We start from the raw sequence: 22,744 nt of genomic DNA on the forward strand, positions 1-22,744 counted from the left end.
AGTGTTTTACCTGATCGTACATACAGCTATCATTCCAGGGATTTTTTTTACCAGTGTAGATAAGGTAAGAGGGAGGATAAGCTGGCAAAAAACAATGCTTTTACATATATATTATGTATGTACAGTCAGTTACAAGTTCATTAGGTACACCTTAAGCTATATTTAGCTGCTATAATGCAGTCTTAATTTAATACGTCTTTCTGTTATTTAGCTGATCTCACTGATGTAAATGGAGAACAAAATCATAGAAACGGTCTTTAGTACAATGCATTACAATTCAACAGCACCACAAACTAATACAAATATGAAACAGTTGATTTAACATCTCTATACAGTTTAAACGAAGAATGAAAGTCAAAGCATTCATTAAGGTTCCATTTATTGCATGATTCTTTTATTAGACTGAATTTGCTTTAGCTGCTAAATGTAATAAAGTAATTTTGATTTGATTTGATTGCTTTAGGTAGTTATTTGTAATTTGGTAGCTGCCCTTAACAGCTTGTTGACCAAAAGTAAGACTTATGATTTAACCCTCGTTTTTCAATTTATGGTATCAGTAATCAGGCGCTATCTGCTCAAATGTATTTCTAAAGCTGAAAATTGAACAGAGCATTTTGAGACAAATTATAGTTTGCAAGAAGTAAACTAGTGGTATCTGAAGACAAATGACCTGAGGGAGCTTCATCGTGTCCCACACCAACACTTCGCCTCTGCCCCCCAGCTTTACCTGTAATGAAGCCCCAGTGGATCTCTGTTATCAGTGTTCTACAGTTGTTCTATAAAGGGGAAACTAATTCCCTAAAGAAAACTGGAGTAGTTGGATATGACGGTGTCTGGTAGTTCTAAATAGATATTTCTACACACACACACACACACACACACACACACACACACACACAAGCACATCTTATCCATCTCACTTGAAGACACAGCAATAATTAGAAAGCAGACACACAAACACACACATAAGAGGGCACCAGTGAGGTGTGAGACCTCTTCTCCTCTATGTGTGACCTGACACAGAAAGAGTGGCTTAGCAGCGGAGCAGCTTCTTGGCCTTGTGTGACAACCATTAGCCACACAGCGAAAGAAAACAGCATCCCTTTATTCTCATTTATTACAGACCCGTGGGTCTCTGGAGCCCTGGGAGAAGAGGATATAAAGAAGACTCTAATTCGGAGAGCTACCAGTGGTGCACAAAGTCATCATCCCTGTGAATATTTGGATCTGTTTGTTTTGGGGACTGAACAGGATTAAGTCTGAAGTGAATTTAACTATGCTGAGTGATTTTGGATGGAGAGACATGGAGCCAACTGAGCCGAGGAATGACAGAATGAAGGGAAACAGCAGAGAGGTACATTTCAGAATTTCAGCTCATGAGAGGAAATATTACTTCTTTTTATTTGTCACTATGTTATCATATTACACAGAGTAGGGAAAAGAAAGAAACAGAATATGCCACACATTCATGTGTCTATAAATACATGCAATATAACTTATACTGGATATGATATTAGACCAGTCGTGGAGAGTAACTAACTGAATTTACCTAAGTACTGTCTGAGTTACTTTACAGATTCAGATAAATAGCCTAATGTGGAACACAATCAACGAAAAAAAAAAAAATTATTATGATTTGAAATTAGCTCCGCCTTTACCAGTCGCAACATTAAAGTGATGTGCATCAATAAATACATTTACATTATTCGGACGTGGGCCATTCTGCATGGAAAGTACTTTTACTTTTACTTAAAATATATTGTGATGCAGTGTACAGTCACTTAGATGTAATTTTGCATGCATGACTTTTACATAATTCTACACTGTAATAATGCTACTTTTACTTAAGTGCATGATCTGAGTATTTCTTCCACCACTGCATTAGACTATTATTAGATTAGATTATTACGCATAATTAAAGACAGGAGATAGACAGCAGGCATGGATTTAAGACACCAGAAAGGAAAAGAAACATTTTGTGTTGTTGTTTGTGTCGATGGCGCCATCTGGTAGCTGAAAGATGTCAACGCTAACATTTAATCTAATAATCCCAACCTAGAGTGCATGTACATTGAGGAGACACACTGCAAATATTTCTGTCTCTTTCTTTCAGGTGGCTGATCCCGTCTGTGTGCTTCCGAAATCGGACAGATGGAAGGTGGACACGGAGCACATGCTCGGCCTCACCGGTATCGTGAGCACCTTTCTCAACCTGGTGGTAGTGGTGTTAGTGTATGTCTACACGCCTATCTGACATGCCTACATGCAGATGTTATGGATGGATTTATTGTGGAGCTACTGACTGTCGGATGACATGGACAGGTGTATTTAATGAAACATCACCTAATCGATGGATGGATGGAAGGACAACCAGAAAGATGCTTTCAACATAGGAGAGTGTTTTCATGATATGTCAGGCATATAATATCAGTAGCATTCTAATATTAGAGCTGAGAATAATTTGGTGGTATTCAGTCTGATAGAACCAACCTTAGTTGTGTTTGTAACAGTGATTAGGTCACATGACATTCTGAAAGTCCTAATCCATGAGTTGAGATTTCCACCTCCACTGGGTAAATTGTGTGTGCTGTTGATTTTCTGTGAGTTAACAAACTTTGAACAGGACATATTTTTGTGAATTTTGTCGGAAAAATGTTTGCAATATATGTTTGTATTTGTTTTGTGCACATGATTGATGCCACTGGGTTTTAAAAGTAGATTTATATTTGTAACCAACACATTTTAAGTGAGTTTATCTCATTAAACCATCGGTGCAGCAGCAACTGGCTTCTATTTCTATGACTGACAGCTGGAGACAGTATCTCTAAGGTATTAATTGAAGCAACCCAGTACCAAGTAATATTGTAAATATCTGTCTATACCTAAACGCCTAAGAGACGTCTATATATCTAGACATACTAAACTGGTGTTTCTCTGCATTTTTGGACAAAATGCACAATGACCGCTTTGGACATTTTAAGACATATGGAGGTATGGCATTTTTATTACAATGTTTGGACATACTATAATTTGGCTTTCTTTTTTTGCATTTTTTAACAAAATGCACTATAAACGTTTTTTGACATAAAACATTTTCCAGCATTCAGGTTTCCAACAAAAGCAGTTTATATTAGTGAATTACATTAATGTCACAATATTAACATACAGGGGGGAAAAATGAACACATATTTAAAAAATAGCATGAAAAACGTGTACAACTCTGCATTCCTGACCTATTACAGAGGACCTGCAGAGGTACTGCACAGATTGAAATGATATGACTTGTAAAAAATTAGTCTGCAGTGGTTTAAGAGATATTGTTTTGTTATATTACTTTTTTTTAATGCAGGGGAAAATTCCTATGTAAAATCAAAATGTAACCCAGGAAGACAACAGCAAATCATAGGTTAACACAAAGTCCTCTCTTTACAGAAATATCCAGATATCCCGACACAAGGACAGAAGATCCTGACAAATAAAAACATATAAAGTGTGTGGCTGTTAATATAAGTATTTGTTTATATGCATGGGCATTGTTTGTAAACAGTAAAGTAAAGCCACCATGTTACTTTTTCTAATGCAAAAAACCCCTGATATCCAATGAAAATATACCCATAATGATATGTATATTTTAAATACTTATATTGATTTGTTTCTTCAAGGTACAGGTGCGGTATTATTATTTGGATTATTGATGTTAATATCAGGCAATATTTGACAGCTGGTGATGATGTCAATTTTCTCGGACACAGCCTTTAGATCATCCAGGATTAATCTGATGCTGTGGGAGGCGTTGATGATGGCGCCCTGCGAAGTCGTCAGCTGACCTGTTGCACTTTGCACCTTTCACAAAAACAATCAGTAAGAAATCAAATGATGGCAGAATAAAGCAGTGGTCTCTGTAGTAGTGATGAAGTATAAAGGGTCATTAGGGAATCTTTGTATTCCAAATTCAAATATTTGAGGGTAGGCATAATAATACATCTACATACCTCTCTGCTGGCACTGCCATAAACGTGCCGTAGTGTCTGTCCCACATCTGAATACAGCCGGCTGTTAGATTCCTGCAGTTTCTGTTGTAAAAGGGTGTCACCTGAAAACAGAATTATATACTGTGAAATAAAGTATTATAATTGGAATATTATTCCATTAATTTGAATATTATTCTTATTATGACATTTCTATGTGACATTTCTCACCGTGTGGCCTGTGTGTGGGACTTGGCCTGTCTTCCACTATCGACTGTATATCAGGATGGTCTCTAACTACGATAAGAGGAGGCAGGTCTCTCCTGAGTATTTGAGCGCTTTCCTGGCTCAGTGAGGAGACTCGGCCCGCCTGCTCCTCCTCACCCTCACTGTCTGTTTCAGACGCCTCCCCAGGAACCTAGCAGCATGCAATAGAGTCATGGAAAAAAATATTAGACCACCCTTGCTTTTCTTCAGTTTCTTGTTCATTTTAATGCCTGGTACAACTAACAGTACATGTGTCTGAACAATTATAATCATAACAACAAAAATAGCTCATGAGAGTTTAATTTAAGAGCTGATTTCTAGCCATTTTCTATGGTTTTCTTGATAATAACCAAAATCCTTATCAATACCAGGCATTAAAATGAACAAGAAATTGAAGAAAAAGGGTGATCTAATAATTTTTTTTCATGACTGTATATCACAGGCAGAGCAGATTGCTAATTAATGACAGGAGAGGTGGAGATAGTGGTTGTTTTTGAACACACACAAAGGATAGAAAATATGTGCCTTATCAAAATGAGTCTACAGTGGCTTAATGGATATTGGTATGTTATTTTACTATTTACAATCACTTTCACTCTCAGATCACATATCATCACACATCATGCATGCAGGACAACCTTGGCACCGATTGTGGCAGTTTGGGGAGCAGGCATGGAGGTAATGTACACTTCATCATCAGAGTCTGTCTCAGAAGCCTCGCCCTGCACCACTATCTGGTAACTGCTGGACATAGCTGCACACACACAGCGATCCTTCGTTAGCTACATTGAAAGAAAGCATAAGTTATTGCTTCAAATAATAACAATGGTATTAATAAAGCAGTCCTGAAATATCAGCCTCACTTTGTTGAATAGGCTACAACCCTGCGAGAATCTATAATATAATGTTCGCTAAAAGCTAAATGTTAAAATAAAGAGTTCAAAAACTGCCAAACCTTCTCTGTGATGAAAACACAAATCACATGAGCAGTGAGGAAGTTACTTATTTTTCAAGACCCAATCCCAATAAGGATGTCGTGTCACGTGATGTCTGACGTATCATGTCGCTATTGGACGTTCCACGCAATCAAGAGTTCGTTTGATTGTAATTCGGCGTCCACCGACATTTAACATAGTTTTCTATGAGTAGGAGCCAGGTTCTACGTTACCAAGTTTATTGGTCCTCCGCACCAGTACAGTATGTTGTAGTACTGGGTTTATGATTTCCTGTTGTTTTTTTGGAGCATGTAATCGACCGCCAACGGGTGCTTTTTCAGGTTATTATTCTAGTCTGGGCTGGCTCACGATCCCGAGGAGTACCATGGTGTTTATATCGAGTGCACCCAAGGAGACTTGTGTTTACTTCGTGTAGCGTACAGCCAGCTGACAGGTACAGTAGATTCCTCTCTTCGCACTGTTCAATTTATTAAATTAACTGCAAGACATATAAACATAAAGTGAGTTGTGTTTTTGTTCACATTCTCTCTGTTGTGCCGATATAGTGAAAAAATAGCCCTGGACAATGTTTGCAGCAAACAACACCAACCCTAGCTAGCTATCTAGCTAACGCTAAGCTACTATAACGGGTTTTCACATTTAGCTAGCTCTACTGCTAATGTTGTCTGTTGAAGCGCAGCTATGGTAACTAGGATAACTGTTTGACGTAAACGTTGTATTGGACTGTATCATCATTTTTGTGTGTTTGACAGGAATGGCAGATGAGTCTCTTTTTGACTTTCTCCATATGGAGATCGTGTCTCATGTTTACAAGGAGCAGCAGTCCACTAAAAGGGAGATGGACAATAAGGTGTGTGTAACAGAGGCATGAATTAATCACTTGACACAATATAAAGAAGAGCCCAGGCCTTGCGTTACACTGTGGTCTGGTATCACCTTACAAAACACCATCTAGTGTTAATCTTGCCAGCTAATCTGTGCATCTTTGCCCGTTGATCACTTATCCGTTTCTTGTGTTTCCCTCTCCCAGGCTTCACAACAGTCACTGTTACATTATACTATTGTAGCATTTACACTAACATACATATAAAGCCTGTTCTTGTCTATGAAAATAAACATCTTAAATTTCTTCTCTTCAGGACAAAGCTGCCTGTGTTTCTGTCCTTGAAAGCATGGGGTTCAGGGTGGGACAAGGACTCATTGAGAGGTAGATGAACACAAACACACACTGTATGTGCAACAGATAATGCTGTGAAATATGCAACCCCACTTATGTTACGTGTTTGCTCTGTCAAGGCTGACCAGGGACTCTCCCAGCTTCAAGGATGAGTTGGATGTGATGAAGTTCGTCTGTAAAGACTTCTGGACAAAAGTGTTCAAGAGGCAGGTGGACAACCTCAGAACGAACCATCAGGTAAAATAAAAGTTTAGAGTAGTCTTTCCACCAGCAGGACTTTAGGTTGTGATAGATATCACAGATTATTATGGCAAGGAAGAGTTTGCAGTATTCTTATCCTCAGTAAAACATAATTGTTGGCATGTTATCAGATTGCCTCTGAATTATAGGAAACCTCTCTAGAAGAAACTAATATAAACAAAAGCATTTTCAATGTTTTAAACATTTTTGGTAAATATGTATCACTAGTTGTCACTGTCACTATATGTGGATTTTCTTTCTGCCATAGGGTACCTATGTTCTGCAGGACAACAAGTTTTCTCTACTGACTCAGCTCTCCAATGGGAAACAGTACCTGGATCAGGCTCCAAAGGTTAGTATTCTCTCTCTCTCTCTTGTTCCCCTTGCTCTTATATTTCTACTGCTGTCACTTAGGGATCAATTACTGTAGCAGTATGCACTTAAGGTTTTTTTTGTATACAGACAAATAAATCAGAGTCCAAGTCATAGCTGATAAAAATGTATTTGTGCATGTGTTTTCTCTCAGTACCTCGCTTTTTCGTGTGGCGTGGTGAGAGGAGCTCTTTCTAACCTTGGTCTGGACAGCGTGGTGACAGCCGAGGTCTCTGTTATGCCATCCTGTAAGTACTATAAGAATACTAATCCATTAATTTCTTTAATTAATTTAGCATGCTCATTGGATATCGATAGAAGCTTTATTGTTGTTACTCATGCAAGGTGTCTGAATGGTTGTGTGCTCAGGCTATTAAACAAAATTTAATACATTTCTTAAAGGGACAGTTTGTATTTATTCAAGTGGTGTTGTATGAGGTTCTTATATAAAGGCAGTGTATTACCTTCAGTAAATGGTGATCAGCATGCCCCCAGTTTGGAGAAGTAGGCAGGACTACAGGCAGAGAAGCAAAGTAATGTACTGCTGTGAATGGGGACAGCAGCAGAATGTATTTTAGCCACCTGAAAAAATCTATATCCGTTTAAGTGTACACTATATTTAGAACAATTCCACTGCTTTACCTCGCTGTCAGACTGCCCAGATTAAGTTAACACACGGGGGAACTGAACCCGCAAACTATTCTCTCTTTAAAGCCACCAGACTCCATTGACAAAAACAGTCATTTGTACCTCATACAATACCACTTAAAAAAATCTAACTATCCATTTTAAGGTCCAAACAAATGATTCACCTCTCTTTTATTTTGTCATGCCAGGTAAGTTCCAAGTTGTGGTCCAGAAGTTGTGACCTGATCCCCTCTGCTACCCTGGAGCTGATGAACCAAGCCGGGTGGGGTTCTGTTCATCCTTGGGCACTAAATCATAAATACATTTATACATGTACTTAAGAGACAATAGTATAGGATAGTAGTTCCTGTCCAACCACTGAGGGACTGTAACACCACCCTGATTTTCACATCTGGGTCAAACGGGGCTAGCCAGGTACCCAAGACAGGATAAAAAGGCTTAGCCAGGTCTAACCTTTCACTGGTTATGCTCTGATACAGAAAAAGATTTGTTTTTAAGTCCTTTTGAATTTTAATGATTTTGATATAGTTAATTTCTCATTGAAGTGAAACATGAAAGGATGTTCTCACCTTTAGTTTACATTAAATACATTGACCTTGGCAGTGACTGACTGCTCTTGGCCAAGTCTTGAAAATAAATTTGACTGTCAGTGATGTGAATAGAATAATGTGAATGTAAAGTAAATCACAAGGTAATTTATTCTATGTAATGTGTTGAGTGTTGAGTGCCCAAATTAAGAATTACTTTGTAATACAAAATAAATAATTAAAAATTAAAAGGAATTTAGGATAAGCCATCAACTGCCAAAGCATTTCTTTTATCATCCACCTAAATGATAGCTAGTGAACCTTTGAAAATCATTACACCTGGCACACAAACTGTAACTAGTTCCTGGTGCTTTGCTCTGCCTTGTAGCAGATTGCCTTTAGGAACTGTGTGTTTCATGTATGCTGCTGGTCTTTTAATTTAAAGGTAAAATGCAAATCTAAAATGAGTCATTGGTACAGGAATTTCATTTAAATTGCAGTCTATTACTGGATATGATAACAGTTCCTGAACATCACTCTATTCCTCTATAGTGATATCATATTTCAGAGTTGACCACTCAAACTGGGTTTACAGATTATTTTTTGTACCAAAATGTACATTTTCTGTCCTTTTGTACAGCATTAATATGTGTTTTATGGAGAATTGTGACTTTTCTAGCATACAATAAGGTGCAAATGTGATGAATGGTGTTGTATGGCTTTGAAATAAATTTACATGGATTTTTGGTTTATATTTGTTAATGTAAAAATATCTCAAATATGTATCCTAAAACAGTAACCCGTTTAAACTGCGAGGCTGTGCAGCAATGCTTTGTTTTAATCATTTCATTTTCTCAACTTTTCATTTTCTGTAAATGAAATAGTAATGTTGTGACAAGAACACCACAAAACAACACCTGTTTAACAAGAAGAGACAACATAATCCTGCAGAAACTCACCTTGCTTGTAGATGCTGTTGCCTCTTGGTGCCACTAGAGGGACACATTTAGCTGTCATTGTTTTCATATCTGTTGCTGTTCTGTCCAGTGTTTCCTTGTCTGTGCTCCCTTTTTTTTCCATCTTTGAGTTCTAGTTTATCCGTCTGTTGTATTTCCAGTGTTTGTCTGAGAGTAAGAAGAACTCATAGTTAAACACACTTGGTAGCACAGTACCATGAAAAACACACCTTGTATATTTGTTTGCACAGTTTTATGCAACACAATTATCTCTAAGAATTCTGTTATGCAAAATAGTTTGTCAGTCATTACATATTTACCTTTTTATTATTAATATATTTGTTATTATAACATTAATGGGTGTAACACAAGATGTTCACGTTACCTGTGCATAATGAAATACACATTAAAAGAGAACTGTTTAGTGTTTACCTTGTCTCTTTTTTATTACTCCTGTGTATTACAACACATGCATGTGCACCAGCTACAGTGGTTTCATTTCCCATCATCCCTGCTTAAGTTATTAATATTTCTTTCATGTTGTTGATCCATATCATGAGTTTGGTATTAAGAGCGTTTACTGTATGTTGGTGCACTTAGCTTCTGAGACATTTAGTGTCAAAGTTTTGTCCCAGCAGGTGAAACTGTAACTACAGTTTTCAAGAAAACGACGGTCAATCTGAGTTAATGCTTACAATAAGTTCTCTAGGTTCTGTCAAATCCATCATCACATTCGCTGCAATATTTGACACTTTAGATAATAAGCCTCTAGATTTCCATTATAGTTACATTTTGGGATGGCGCCACATTGTCATTGTTGTTCGAGTTGATGGATTATGGTTCTCACTGCTTTTATTTTTGTCTCCACTCTAATAAAGTATCCCTGACCGTGTTCCAGTACTGCCATCTGTGTCATAGTTTTACACAACAAAGCCCTGTGTAAATGTAACTTAATCCATTCAATGTGCTCCTAGTGTGACTCCAAGGCTTGAGCCACAAAAACTGCTTTGTGGATGTTATTTTCAATATTTCCCTCTACTGCTGTGACAAGAGTAATAACAGCCTTTATTAGATCCATCAAATAAGTTTTATTTCACCATGAAAGGACAATTGTTATTCTCAGTATTTGATTGGATATTTCACATTATGGCTATTATGATGAATGACAACATCAGAGCGAAATTTGTATGTAAAAGGGCTATCAATAGGGCAAAATATGGTCAGCTCAGTAGCCAACTGATGTGGACAATAACTTTAGAAAAGTGAGCACTAAATCTAGACGTTCCTTTTGAGTAAAAACACTACAGTTGATAAACAGGCAGATATCCTGAAAAGCATAGCCAAAGTTTGACCGAAATAATGGCCTATATATTTTATTTTTCACTGCTGCAACACCATGATACCACAACATTAAAACAATAGCGACCCAACTCGTATATTTGTTCACAAACTCCACAATGAAGCATAGATGGATGTCATAAAATAGTGGGAGGAGAGGACCTTAAAGCACCTTAAAGAGACACTCCACCAATTTCCAATCAGCCTGCGAAAACAGTTGTAAAACAGCTTCTGTGGCTCCTGAGGGAGCAATTTATAATGAAAGAAAAATAATCCTGGTGATGTCATAAGGGTTATTTTGACCTGGGTTCAGAGACTACAGCCTTCTGATTTTTATAAATTTTTCATTTTAGAAAAGAAAACTGCATTACAAACTAACAGCAGGGACTGGAAGGGTCTAATATAAGATTTTCTGTTGGATGTACAACAATACTGCATTATCATATAAATGTATGTATATATATATATATATATATATATATATATATATATATATATACATATATATATATATACACATATATATACATATATATGTATATACATATATATGTATATATATATATATATATATATATATATATATATAGTACAGGCCAAAAGTTTGGACACACCTTCTCATTCAATGTTTTTCCTTTATTTTCATGACTATTGACATTGTAAATTCATCAAAACTATTAATGAACACATGTGGAATTATGTACTTAAGAAAAAAGTTTGAAATAACTGAAAACATGTCTTATATTCTAGTAAGCAAAGGGTGGCTACTTTGAGGAATCTAAAATACAAGACATGTTTTCAGTTATTTCACACTTTTTTTAAGTACATAATTCCATATGTGTTTATTCATAGTTTTGATGCCTTCAGTGAGAATCTACAATGTAAATAGTCATGAAAATAAAGAAAAACGCATTGAATGAGATGGGTGTGTCCAAACTTTTGGCCTGTACTGTGTATATGTATATATATATATATATATATATATATATATATATATATATATATATATATATATATATATATATATATATATATATATATATATATATAGACTCCCTTTGTCTAAAACCTTTGCTTAGTGCTCAACCTGGGTTACGTCCTTACTTCAGTATGGAGGCCCTCAAGACAAGAGTTCTTGAATGAGCTTAAGGGTTCAAGAAAAGTTAAATCAGATCCCTGGTTATAAGTAGACTGCTACTCTACCCCTGCTGATCTGCCTAGTGCATTTAAGGTGACAGTAAAATGTGTGATTTCTAGAACTTCTATTTAACTGTAGGAATGTTGTGAAAGAAGAAAATGGTAAGGAAAATTGAGTTAGGCATCTGCATAAATGTGCAGCACCTGACTATGGCCCACTCTTTGGCCCATTTGTTGCAATCCATTAAACACTTTGCCCAAATCCTCTCTGGGGAGAAGAAAAACAGAAAGGGGGATTAGAGAGAAAGCCTGGGAGGGGGCAGAATTGTAGAAAGTGGGTGGAGGAGGAGAAGGGGAGATTGAGAGAGAGGGCAAGAGGAAAATGAGATGGAGAGAATGAAGAGCCTCTACAGGAGGCTGGAGGGAAATGAAAGGAAGAAAAGAAGTTTATGAGAGGTGGGGTTGGAGAGGAAGTAATGTAGGAGAGGAGAAAGATGAAGAAGGTGTGAAAAGTTTTTAATACCGCTACCTAAATGTCTCACTAACAGTATGAAGTGAGGAATGATGTTGAGAGTTCAGCAACAGCTGTTTTGTGCTGTTCTACACAGCTCCGTTCCCCTTCCTCCTGCTCTACCCTGCATCACAATATCACCAATACACTCACAAAGAGGAACAGTGAATGGAGCGAATGGGGGAGAGTAAAGGAGGAGGAGGAGGGGAATGTTCAGGGGCTAGAAGAAAGGAAGGAGGTGTTGGGGGTGTGCAAGTAAAACCAGCATTCATTCTCTCAAATTGATGACTTGCTAAAATTCTGTAACACTTTCCACATAGGCTGGCTGAAGTCTTTTGTAGTGTGAGAAGTTGACAGAGACTATTGATGTAGGTTGGGTTTCCTGAAAGCTCACTTTAGTTCACTTCAGCTTGTGAGCAGTAAAAAAATAAAATCACCAAATACAATTTAAAGTTGTTGAACCCTGACAAAATAAAGCAGTGGCAGTTTAATTAAAATGATATACTAAATAAGGGTCCAAAACGATCTAAGTTAAGTAGTAAACTGATCTGCAAAACCACATGTCCAAATAGGTACCCTGCTGTACTCCATAAGTTCTTTTTTTATCCTACCTATATGCTAAAACAAGGACACTATCAATAAAGTTTGCTGTGTCTAGTTAGTTGTTATTATTTATTTTTCATATTTAAACATGTTCAATATTAGTGAAGTAGCTAGGTTAGGCTAACTAGCAGTAGCAAGTTATTAAACTGAGTTAGCAAGAATTAACATTAGCAGTTAGCTAATTAGTAAATAGCAGAGCTAATTAACATTGCTAGCTAGTACATCAGAGGCTAGCTAGAAATTTATTAATTAGCTAACTGCTGATGTCAATGCTTGCCAAATCAATTTAATTACTATATTACATTACTAAAAAATCTGTAATGTTATGGCACATTTTATGATGAAAACTTCTGACCTGAGCATTTTTGTATGTCTTTCTTCAAACTTTTATCTGCTCATATGTTTTATTCCTAAATTAATTGTAGTAGCTATACTTTTGGCTACTTTTGCTACTGCTAACAATAATTTTCATTGATTGATTTTTGGATTTGTTAATTGTTTGGTCCATAAAATGTGAAAAATGTCCATCACAGGAACTTAAAGTCCAATGTGGTGTCTTTAAATGTCTTGTTCCAGTCCACATATTCAGTTAAATATGATATCTCTGTATTTGGTAGGTTAAAAACAGCATTTTCGACTAATCCTTTCAGCTCCATAATGCTAAAAAAAGAAGAAGAATAATCTAAAGCATTAAGTCTCACCGCCTCAAAAGGCTGGCCTCATTCAAGCATCCTAACAAATCCACAGACGACCAAGTGTGCTTTATTTAACAACCTGTATGATCTCACAGGATGCCGCCCACTTTCATCCTCTCAAATTATCCCATCACGTCTTTATCTCAAAGCTTCTTTTTTTACATCTTTTTTTTTCTGGCCCCACTATTACCTTTTTTCCCCCTCTTCCCACTCATTCAACTTCCTCCACTCATGCATAGTAAGAGTGAGATTCTCTGTCTCACACACACAAACACAAACTTTGTCTCTCTGGGCCATATGTTGACCCATGGTGGACCTGAATACAGCCATCTGCCTGCCTTTCCTATGTCCCACAGGGCAAGAGTGTGGGAGAATGTCTATCAGACACAATAAAGCACACACACACACAAGGAAACCATGCAAGCACACACATGCCTTTAACCCCTTCACAGCCACTAATCACTCCCAGAGGGCCAGCCCATCTCATGTTAACAGTGACAAGATAATAGCTCTTGTGTGTGTGTGCATGAAAGAGAGATTCCTGGAGGGTCAACCATGCATCTATAGCTGTTTTCTTATTTCTGGGGGACATTGTGAATGGTGGAAAAAAATTGTTAAGTCTAAAGGGTTTTTAGAGTCAGTGTATTACTACAGTAGATGGCTGCCTGGAGAAGCAGGAGTACCAGCACACACGGTAAGCAATGCACAGCTGTGGACAGGGGCTGAAGCAAAACTTATTTAATCCACTTACAAAACAGTTTAAGTGCACATCAGACAACCGTGTTAAAGTTTACGTGGGGGGAATTTCAGCTGTTATCTTCGCTCTCCAAAGCCACCGGACTCTGATGGAAAAAAACCCAGTAATTTTACCTTGCAGAACATGGGAGTTGACAGCAAGGTAGAGCAGTGAAAATATTGTAACTGTAGCTTACACTTTAGTTGCTATAACTTTTTTTTAGGTGGCTTAAATACCTTTTGCTGCTGCACCAACATGGTCTCACAGGAATCCGTGAAATAGCCACGGATTTGCTTAATTCAAAATCCGTGGAATAGCCATGGAATCACTCAAATTTCCGTGAAACTGACACGGATTTCTCTACAATGCAAGTTAACGACAGTCATATCCCTTGGCTATTCCAACATACAAAGTGATTATGTACATTCACTGAGTGAATATTTAGAAAATAAAACATATATTTCTCGCTAGAAATGTGATCAAAATCCATTTTTATGCAGAAACTAAGTCAAAATATTGATTTTTTCACTGAAAATGAGAGAACTGTCCGCCATGTTTTTTGTTCTGACCGCCGGGACCTTGAAAGTCACATGACTTGGAACAAACCAATAGGAAAAAATATCCATGGAATAGCCATGAGTGTCAGTTTCACGGAAATGTGAGTTATTCCGTGGCTATTCCACGGATTTTGAGTTAAGCGAATCCGTGGCTATTTCACGGATTCCTGTGAGACCAGGTTCGCTGCACCCATCCACAGTACAACATTGCTTAGCTTATGTTATAAATCATAATATGCTAAATTATCCCTTTAATGTAATTAGAATAATTTAGACCACAATTTGGCTTTATATCCCAGACTGTGTTCCTACTTTGTTTTAATTTATGACAAGTACATTGCCCTGATTTCTGCACAAAGATTTGCACTGAATAAATATAAAAAATATTTTAATTTCATAAGGACCAATTACAGGTTTTGTGGTTTAACCTGCTAATGAAGACCCTACCGCTACAAACATTTAAAAAAACTCAGACTCAGCTGCTTCACCGAGTGTAGAAGGTGGAGAGGTAAGAGGATGTAATTGAAGGAAAGGAGAGGAACAAAGTGAGGGAGGAAGGATGGAATCAGGAGGCAGTGAGGGAGAAGGGACACGGGTGGGAGCCCCCAATTGGTCAGATTAAACCTCAAACAAAAGACTTCTTATCTCCACATGAAATTTCTATGGCATGACTACACACACCCCAGTGTCTTGCTATCACACAGCAGATTGGATGAGGTTTAAATAACTTCTGAAACTCGTGAAAGAAACTCATAACTTCATTTTTTGCAAACATTAAATATATAAGAAGATATTTTTGCTATTATGTCTTCTTTAGAATTTAAGACCAAGCAGTACCCTTTACAGCTTCAATTTCAGAAGAGTTTGCATTTTCTAAATATATGCATTTTACTCCTTTTATTAAGTGGAATCACAAAAAAAAAAGGTCCCAATAGCAATCAGCAACACTGGACTGGTTGTTTTTTTTTCTTTATTCTGAGAATAGAATCGGATGGGGATGAAAATAAAGTTTATGGTCTGTGACTACCCATGTATGGAGCCCCTTGGGGTCAGCAGGGAACAAAAAAAAAAAGAGCCATGTGTAAACCCTTGTGCACGGATTATAAACTGTGCCCAGGGCATGGGGATTTAAAAACAAAACAAAACTTTACAGCTAAACTAAAGGATCAAATATTCATTTATGGATTGAAAAATTCTTATCCCAACCTTCTAAAAACATGTATATTTTTGGCCTCATCATCCAGTTTCAGTGCCGTTTACCAACCAGTCTAACTAATATGAGATATCAACTAAGGTAAATTATTTTACTTGTTGCTTTTGACACAATGCACATACTTATTCAGTTAACCTCAACAGGGGAATTTGATCTTCAATGAAAACCATAAATGACAGTTCACTCATTTCCTGCTTGCTTCCTTCCTGCACCTTGTATCTAAAACGTCACAAATGTGTGAACATTGTTTGAAAGATACTACAGCCAGTATATAATACATACAACTAGGCAGAAAATTGAAGGAAACAACCACAGGTCTCCTAATTCTTGTGTTGTTGCATCAGCACCTCAATGATGAGCGGATGTGTCGAACAGCAGAACAAACAGGCAGTTAAAAAGATAAATCAAAACAAAAAACTTTATTTCCAGTACAAAAAAGCAAAGAAAGAGAGAAACCAAATATATTAAACTTGATACAAGCATTACCAACTCCAAAGTCCTCTATAAATACGTTAAAAATAAATTAAAGAAATTAATTTACTAAAGATTATCACCTTTAACACTAAACAGGCCTCAAACATGTTGATGAAAAGGCAATTTTAAATAGACCAGTAACAGCACATATTCTGTTCTTCTAACAAACTACATTGTAAACATACAAAAACAGCCAAGTAACATTTCTATAACACTAAGCATACATACCCTAACCCTACAGAATGGTGGATCTAGCTCAGTAAGGCAACAGACCTGGGTGCACAGTTCACATACATGTGACCAGGAAGGCCACACATTCACAACAGTACAAAGCCGTAACAGGAAGTATTAATACTGACGGAGAGATGGTGGGGTGAGTCACAAAAACATGAATATTAATCATAAATGAAACACCAGTGCTGCCTATGGACAAGGGAGGAAAAAAAATCCCACTCCTGGGAATGTTTGTGATTAAGATAATCTAAAATACACATTAGCACCACAATTTTTTCAAAAAAATAAAGTAAAACGGGACTTGCATGACACATTTGCCTGACTCGATTAAACTTTCTTTCCATGTCTAGTGCTTTTAAACTCGACCCATGTTCAGATTATATTACACACAGATGCAGAATAAAGTGATTGGTATCTCATTTAGGTCCATAACTGACTCTCAGTATTGAGATTCCCATGTTCTGCTTTTCCCACTAGTAGATAATACAGTAAATGTCACGAACATTGGGATTTGAAAAATTATGATCGAGCCCACTCTGCTTTTTATGATTAGCTCAAACTGAGTCCCCCTTCCTCCTCTTCTAAGGTTAAATTTGGTCATTTTACTGGTGGCAGTTTGTCAATAATGCACGAGAGAGAGTGAGAGAACACTTGTAATCATCTTAACAACGTAGGGACCTGAACTCACCAACACTAGCTTACTTCTCTAAATAAAAAAAAAAAGACTCACACCCGGCCACACTCGTCTCCGAACAAACCAGCAGATCTTGTGACATGACCTGGTAAATAACACTTCAATTGTTTAAAAAAAAAAAAAAGAACTGTAACATTCGGGTTCAAGGCCAGTGATCTAAACAGAACCTCAGACTGTAGTAATGAGGGGAAAAAACATTTCACCAGCTTATAAACACAACACTGTGTACAGTCAATAAAAAAAAAAATCAACAAGTCCTAAAACATTGGTCACATTGTGTGTTGCACCACCATAATCAAAACATTTGAGCTACAAAGATGTCTTTGGCTTTGTCGCATTCTTTAGATCACTCAGATATTAGTAAATGTAATATAGATGGTGTGGTTTGACTCAATTACAGGCAGCACTGAGGCCAATCACACTGTGATTACAATATCTATGAGGCAATTTGCCATCTTAACATGCTGTTTTGGTTAAGCATCCATCGCTTCCAGCACTTTTTTCTTGATATGTACTCTGTTTTGATGGCAACATACATTTCTGCATCACTGCGGCTTCCCTTACGCACATGACGGTGACATTTTAACCACATAAATCTTATAGCTGAATCGCTCTGTATGATCTGAGTCACTTCCTTTGATGCCACACAGGTGCAATGAACGTCTGAGGTGTGTGAGGGTGTGTGTGCATTTATAGGGCTCTTGTGAGTGCTTGAGCATGGGTGTTTGTATACTGCATATGTTGTTTTGAGAGTATGCTGGGTCTGCATGTTTGTGTATGAATGTACGCAAATGTTTGTTTGTGTTCACAGCACGCTGCAACCTAAAGGCAGAACCCAGTAGCATCCTCAGGGACAGAGAGCTGACTGAACACGGCCAGACGTCTGCCGTTGACTTCGGTAAATCCTCCGCAGGATTCAGAGCCGCTCAGCGAGCTGGCGGAGCTGCTTCCGTCCTGGTCCTGGTCTGACAGAGAGGTGTAGGACAGAGAGCGGGCACCCAGTGGCCCGGAAAAGCCCCCGGTAGCGTTGGGACTCTGCCTCAGGGAAGGCGAGGCGGTCGGAGACAGCCCGCACGGAGAACAGCCAGAGTCTGGGGAAGGCAGGAATGGAGATCGGGCATCTGCTGCAGTGGCCTGGCCCATGGGGGGCTGGTACTGGTGGGCGGGGGAGGCCTCGAAGGAAGAGTCCATCTCCAGAAAGGCATGAGAAAGGAGATCAGTAATGTCAGCGCAGGAGGGAGGAGAGGCCGATGGAGCCCGTGTGAAAGGAGCAGTGGCAGGAGGAGGGTGAGCGCTGAGGCCAGGCTGAAGGGCCTGCTGGGGGGCTGAAGGGAAGCCACTAAAGCTGAAGCTCTGTCTGACGAGTGGAGGTCTGTGCGAGCGGAAGGAGGAGGGCGTCTGCTGGGAAATGCTTGAGGAGGAGGAGGAAGAGGACGAGGAGGAACGAGAGAAGGAGTGTTTCTTTTCCTCCTCGTTGTTGTGGACAAAGTGGCAGCGGATCCCGTAGGGGCAGAAGCCGATGGTGTGGAACGTACGACACGGCTCAGTTTTGTATTTTGGGTGTCGGTTAAGATCCCGCAGCTCGTCCATCCCGTGAGCAAACTGGCACTTCCCGCCATACTTGCACAAGCCGCTCTCGGTGAAAGATCGACACAGTTCAGTCTTATAGCGGGATGAGGAATAGGAAATGGATGAGGTGGAGGAGGAGGAGCTAGTGTTCAGTGCAGTGGGGCTGATGTCACTTTGGGAGTGCATTATGTCAGTTCCGGGCCAGCCTAGACTTGCTGCTTTGGTGCTGCCGGTCTCCACCATGCTGATGGAGCGCTGGGCGAGGAAGCCCGACTTCCCCCACTGGGTGGTATTAGCAAGCTGGGAGGGCTGAGAGCTTTCCGACTGCTGCCCCCATTGGCTGGAGGTCAGAAATGCACCGTCTGAAGGCTCAGTAGGGAGGCAGGAGAGAGAGGAGAGGGAAAAGGACATGTTGCTGCGTGGCTGACCGATGCATCCTGGTGTCCTCATCGCCAGACTGAGTGGTCCGTTCTGCTCCCTCAAGTCGAGACTCAGTAACTGCTGTAAAAAGAACAGACAAAAACACAGTATTAGCCTAGTTATTTTACAATTAATATACCAATTCTGTAAATTAAAAAAAAGCCAAGTTAGCTGCATGGTCCTCTAGCATCATGTCTTATATGACACACCCTCTTTTATGTTTTCAGTTTGATCAGTCCATCCTAACTGTCTATTACACATTTCCTCTCAGGGCCTAACACATGTTATCTTAAATAAACAGCTAGGAGACAGAAAGTGAAAGTTCACATGAAAATGCAGACATGGATGATCATTTTAATTTGATGCAATATTCAAGGCAAAGTAGTATCCTTTAAGAGTGGGTTTAGTATATAGTACTGTAGAGGAGTTTCATGTGCTTTTGGCAGTTTATATGACAGTTATTTATAGATTTACCATAACAATGCTAAACTGAAACCAATTATTGAAATGATAATCACATTGCTGCCATTTGAGCAGTGGGGTGGCTCTTTACAAATGTAACAGAGCAGAGCTGAAAAGCTTCTCACATGAACAGTAGCAGTATCAGCAACGACTTTTCCTGCCTTTCTAAATGCACAGCAACAAATTTAAACGGTTTGAGACTTGGCATCCTACACATACTTGCCTCATCTAACAGAAAAAGGCAAGTTAAAGTACAACGTAACACTATTAAAATAATTTCCTACGTCATTTTTTGTCAAAATTGTTTTTTTTGCCTAAATCATCTCCTCATTGCCACCTATGGTAAAATCGCCTACATCCTCTGTTGATCAGATCATGTGATTTTACCCCTTTAAGATAATGGCCTATGTCAAGTGTGTGACTTAAGCGGATTATTATGCGTAAGTCAAAATAAAATGTGACTTAGGCAATTTTTTGAACATGCCTTTGTGACTTAAGCAAGATATGGTAACACTTTATTTTGAAGGTGTCTACATAAGAGTGACATGAGCGTGTCATAAACATGACATGGGATGTGTCATGAACATTAATGACACTTTGAAGTAACGTTAATGCTCATGATACCTGTCATGTCATGTTTCTGACAGGCTTGTGTGACTCTTATGTAGACACCTTCAAAATAAAGTTACCATGTCTTGCTTAAGTCATGTTAAGGCATGTTCAAAATAATTGCCTAAGTCATTTATTTCTCTTAAGTTACATAATTTACACACAGTGTTATTACTATGCCAATAGCCATCCTTTGTTACATCCCTTTTGAGTGAAATGATCAATAAATGTCATATGTTACACTTTTGGTGAAGATTTTTGTGTTTCCTGCAAAACTTGAAAAAACGAGTTAGGCGATTGTTTTAAGTGTTAAGTGTGATATTCGTATGCAGCGCATGGAGTACAGTAAAACCCTCGTACTAGACAAAAATTTGAGTAACACAACTTGTTTCTACTTACTGGCACCCAGTGAATTAGAAACATCTCCGTGCTATCACTTGAGCTTGACAACTTTTCCTGGCGATTTTCTGTTGTTTCGATCATACAGTTGTGAAGTTAGTGATCTAACGTTGCCGTGGTGTTTTGATTCAACTTGTTGTTACCGTTAACAGAGAACAACTTGTAACCGATGTGTGGCCAGTGGAGGGGACCCTAGAATAACCACTCTAACTAACTAAGTTAAGACTAACTTTAAAACGCTAAATTGGCCAGTTAGTAGACGATTTAAACCTCTGAAGTCCAGGAGATTTTGGTTCAAATATGTCAACTTCCTATCATTCATTTCTGTCTCTGTTTAGCATCTTTCAGTCTGTCCTTACATCACATGCATGGCTCCTTTATCTCCACACAAACTTGGCTATTAGTCCGATTTTTAATTTAATTTTAATTATTTTAAGTATAAAGCTTCCAGGAACCCAAAATACAAACAAAAGACACAGGTGTCTATGGAAATGTACCATTAAAAAAAAAAAACATGTATACACACAAAAACAGCATAAAAATATAAATACTAAAACTACAAAACAGTCTTTTGCATGTAAATGAAAAATAGTAATAGTTTTCATTGTAGAAAGAAAATTCGCGTTTTAAAAATGGTCTAGAAACATAAATGGCACACTATGGTTGCACTTTAACTGGCTTTCTCAGCTTGTCTACATATCATACATACATAAAGTTATTACTGTAAGTAAAACATGTGGATTTTCAATAAATAGATGGACTCCAGAGGGTTAAGGGCCCATATTACGATGAATCGTAACATCAACATCTACAGCGAAAGTTAGCTTTTAAAGTCCAGGCTTATTTTCAGATCTCATAAAATCATCAACCTAAGAGTTAAATATATACGATTAACAGAGGACAACAGCAGTATCTGCCTAGCAACACTGGAAAAGAAGGAGAAACAAACGTCGTAAAGTTAATGTTAGCAGTGTAGCTAGCTAGCTAACGTAAACCACCCGTGACAGAGCCAACTTTTTTTGCTCCGCTCAACTTTCTTTGCGCTTTTCCTTTACCTTGCACATCATCTCTTCCAGGTCAGCAAACTGGTTGAGGGGGAAAGATGGCATTTTGTTGAGTTGTCAAAAGTTTCGTCCGATCCCGTCTGCCCCCGCAGTGATAGACGTGGGCAACTCGCTGGCATGAGTTGGTCAGAAGTTTCTGGTTGTGTACGCGGTGCTAAACAAGCCCAAGACCCAGACCACGTGTGGATTTAAAACCTAACACTGCTGTTAGCCACTCCCACGCCTCCCTCCGTTAGTCAGCCCAAAGTTGTTTTCACCAGACCCAGCAGTCCCTGAACTGCAAGAGGACACCCAGCTCGATAAAAAAAGCTGTTTTATATTACCTATTTTTAATTCTTTAAATATAGAATAGGGCCATATTTCATTATAGGACCTCTATATTTTGGCATCATTCTCCTTAGAGTATGGATTATGGAGTTAGGGGCAATAAATGTCTTGCCCCCTCAAATCCAAAATTTTAGAAGTTGAGAAAGCACATTTTAATATACTCACAAAATTAATATACATTACAATTTGACAAAATTATCTGCAGTAGTGGGAAAATCCGCCGAAAAAGGGACACACGATACACAACTGTTGGTTGAAATCTGGATAAAGGATGTTTTATTTTATTAATTTAATGTATTTTTATTTTTCAGTTTCCCCCCTGAGGGATTGCCACCTTATTGTGGTCAGGGGGTTTGCGTACCTCAGTGACCTTAAGAGCTAAACCAGCAGGAGCTTAGTCTTCAGGTGGGACACCTGGACAGGTCTGAAGGTAGAGGCCTGACAAAGTGCAATTCACTTCTCAAGGTTGGGGTTGGACACATAGACCCCTTTCAATGAAGAAAGCATCGTTACTATAAGCACAGAAAAAGTGCTGGAGCATGATGTGTACACATGATGCCCCCTTCACATTTCTGACTGCCCCCTCATATA

General features: G+C 38.4%; 3 protein-coding genes across 5 annotated transcripts; 1 reads left to right on the forward strand and 2 right to left on the reverse strand.

The window, feature by feature from the left end:
- Positions 1–3,102: 3,102 nt before the first annotated feature.
- bloc1s3 (biogenesis of lysosomal organelles complex-1, subunit 3) lies at positions 3,103–5,260 on the reverse strand. Of its 2 annotated transcripts, none has more exons than XM_059331713.1 (5): positions 5,191–5,260; positions 4,874–5,017; positions 4,200–4,386; positions 3,993–4,093; positions 3,103–3,843 (listed from the first exon to the last, which is right to left on the reverse strand). In XM_059331713.1, exons 2-5 carry the CDS (start codon positions 4,985–4,987, stop codon positions 3,658–3,660), a joined length of 588 nt encoding a protein of 195 aa, XP_059187696.1. In that variant the 5' UTR covers positions 4,988–5,017; positions 5,191–5,260; the 3' UTR covers positions 3,103–3,657. The 2 variants fall into 2 exon arrangements, with proteins under 2 accessions (XP_059187696.1, XP_059187695.1); XM_059331712.1 differs by having other exon boundaries at positions 5,099–5,224.
- A 222-nt stretch (positions 5,261–5,482) lies between these two features.
- trappc6bl (trafficking protein particle complex subunit 6B, like) lies at positions 5,483–9,540 on the forward strand. 2 transcript variants are annotated; one of them, XM_059331715.1, is made up of 7 exons: positions 5,483–5,624; positions 5,944–6,041; positions 6,331–6,398; positions 6,488–6,605; positions 6,877–6,960; positions 7,135–7,228; positions 7,817–9,540. In XM_059331715.1, exons 2-7 carry the CDS (start codon positions 5,946–5,948, stop codon positions 7,846–7,848), a joined length of 492 nt encoding a protein of 163 aa, XP_059187698.1. In that variant the 5' UTR covers positions 5,483–5,624; positions 5,944–5,945; the 3' UTR covers positions 7,849–9,540. The 2 variants fall into 2 exon arrangements, with proteins under 2 accessions (XP_059187698.1, XP_059187697.1); XM_059331714.1 differs by having other exon boundaries at positions 5,589–6,041.
- Positions 9,541–17,405: 7,865 nt separating this feature from the next.
- zgc:114130 (uncharacterized protein LOC570332 homolog) lies at positions 17,406–21,987 on the reverse strand. Its single transcript, XM_059332079.1, has 2 exons — positions 21,818–21,987; positions 17,406–19,373 (listed from the first exon to the last, which is right to left on the reverse strand). The coding sequence occupies exons 1-2, from the start codon at positions 21,869–21,871 to the stop codon at positions 18,126–18,128; spliced, it is 1,302 nt and encodes a 433-aa protein (XP_059188062.1). The 5' UTR covers positions 21,872–21,987; the 3' UTR covers positions 17,406–18,125.
- Between the last annotated feature and the right edge of the window lie 757 nt (positions 21,988–22,744).

Source organism: Centropristis striata, chromosome 4, assembly GCF_030273125.1.
Source record: "Centropristis striata isolate RG_2023a ecotype Rhode Island chromosome 4, C.striata_1.0, whole genome shotgun sequence".
NCBI lineage: Eukaryota > Metazoa > Chordata > Actinopteri > Perciformes > Serranidae > Centropristis > Centropristis striata.

Excerpts from the sequence above, each read along its gene's own strand:
- bloc1s3 (XM_059331713.1), bottom strand. The coding sequence starts at position 4,987 with ATGTCCAGCAGTTACCAGATAGTGGTGCAGGGCGAGGCTTCTGAGACA. Across the intron at positions 4,094-4,199 it reads TCCCACACACAGGCCACACG|GTGACACCCTTTTACAACAG; the intron begins GTGAGAAATGTC and ends TTCTGTTTTCAG. Across the intron at positions 3,844-3,992 it reads ATGGCAGTGCCAGCAGAGAG|GTGCAAAGTGCAACAGGTCA; the intron begins GTATGTAGATGT and ends TTTTTGTGAAAG.
- trappc6bl (XM_059331715.1), top strand. The coding sequence starts at position 5,946 with ATGGCAGATGAGTCTCTTTTTGACTTTCTCCATATGGAGATCGTGTCT. Across the intron at positions 6,399-6,487 it reads GGACAAGGACTCATTGAGAG|GCTGACCAGGGACTCTCCCA; the intron begins GTAGATGAACAC and ends TGCTCTGTCAAG. Across the intron at positions 6,606-6,876 it reads ACCTCAGAACGAACCATCAG|GGTACCTATGTTCTGCAGGA; the intron begins GTAAAATAAAAG and ends TTTCTGCCATAG.
- zgc:114130 (XM_059332079.1), bottom strand. The coding sequence starts at position 21,871 with ATGCCATCTTTCCCCCTCAACCAGTTTGCTGACCTGGAAGAGATGATG. Across the intron at positions 19,374-21,817 it reads TGGAAGAGATGATGTGCAAG|CAGTTACTGAGTCTCGACTT; the intron begins GTAAAGGAAAAG and ends TTCTTTTTACAG.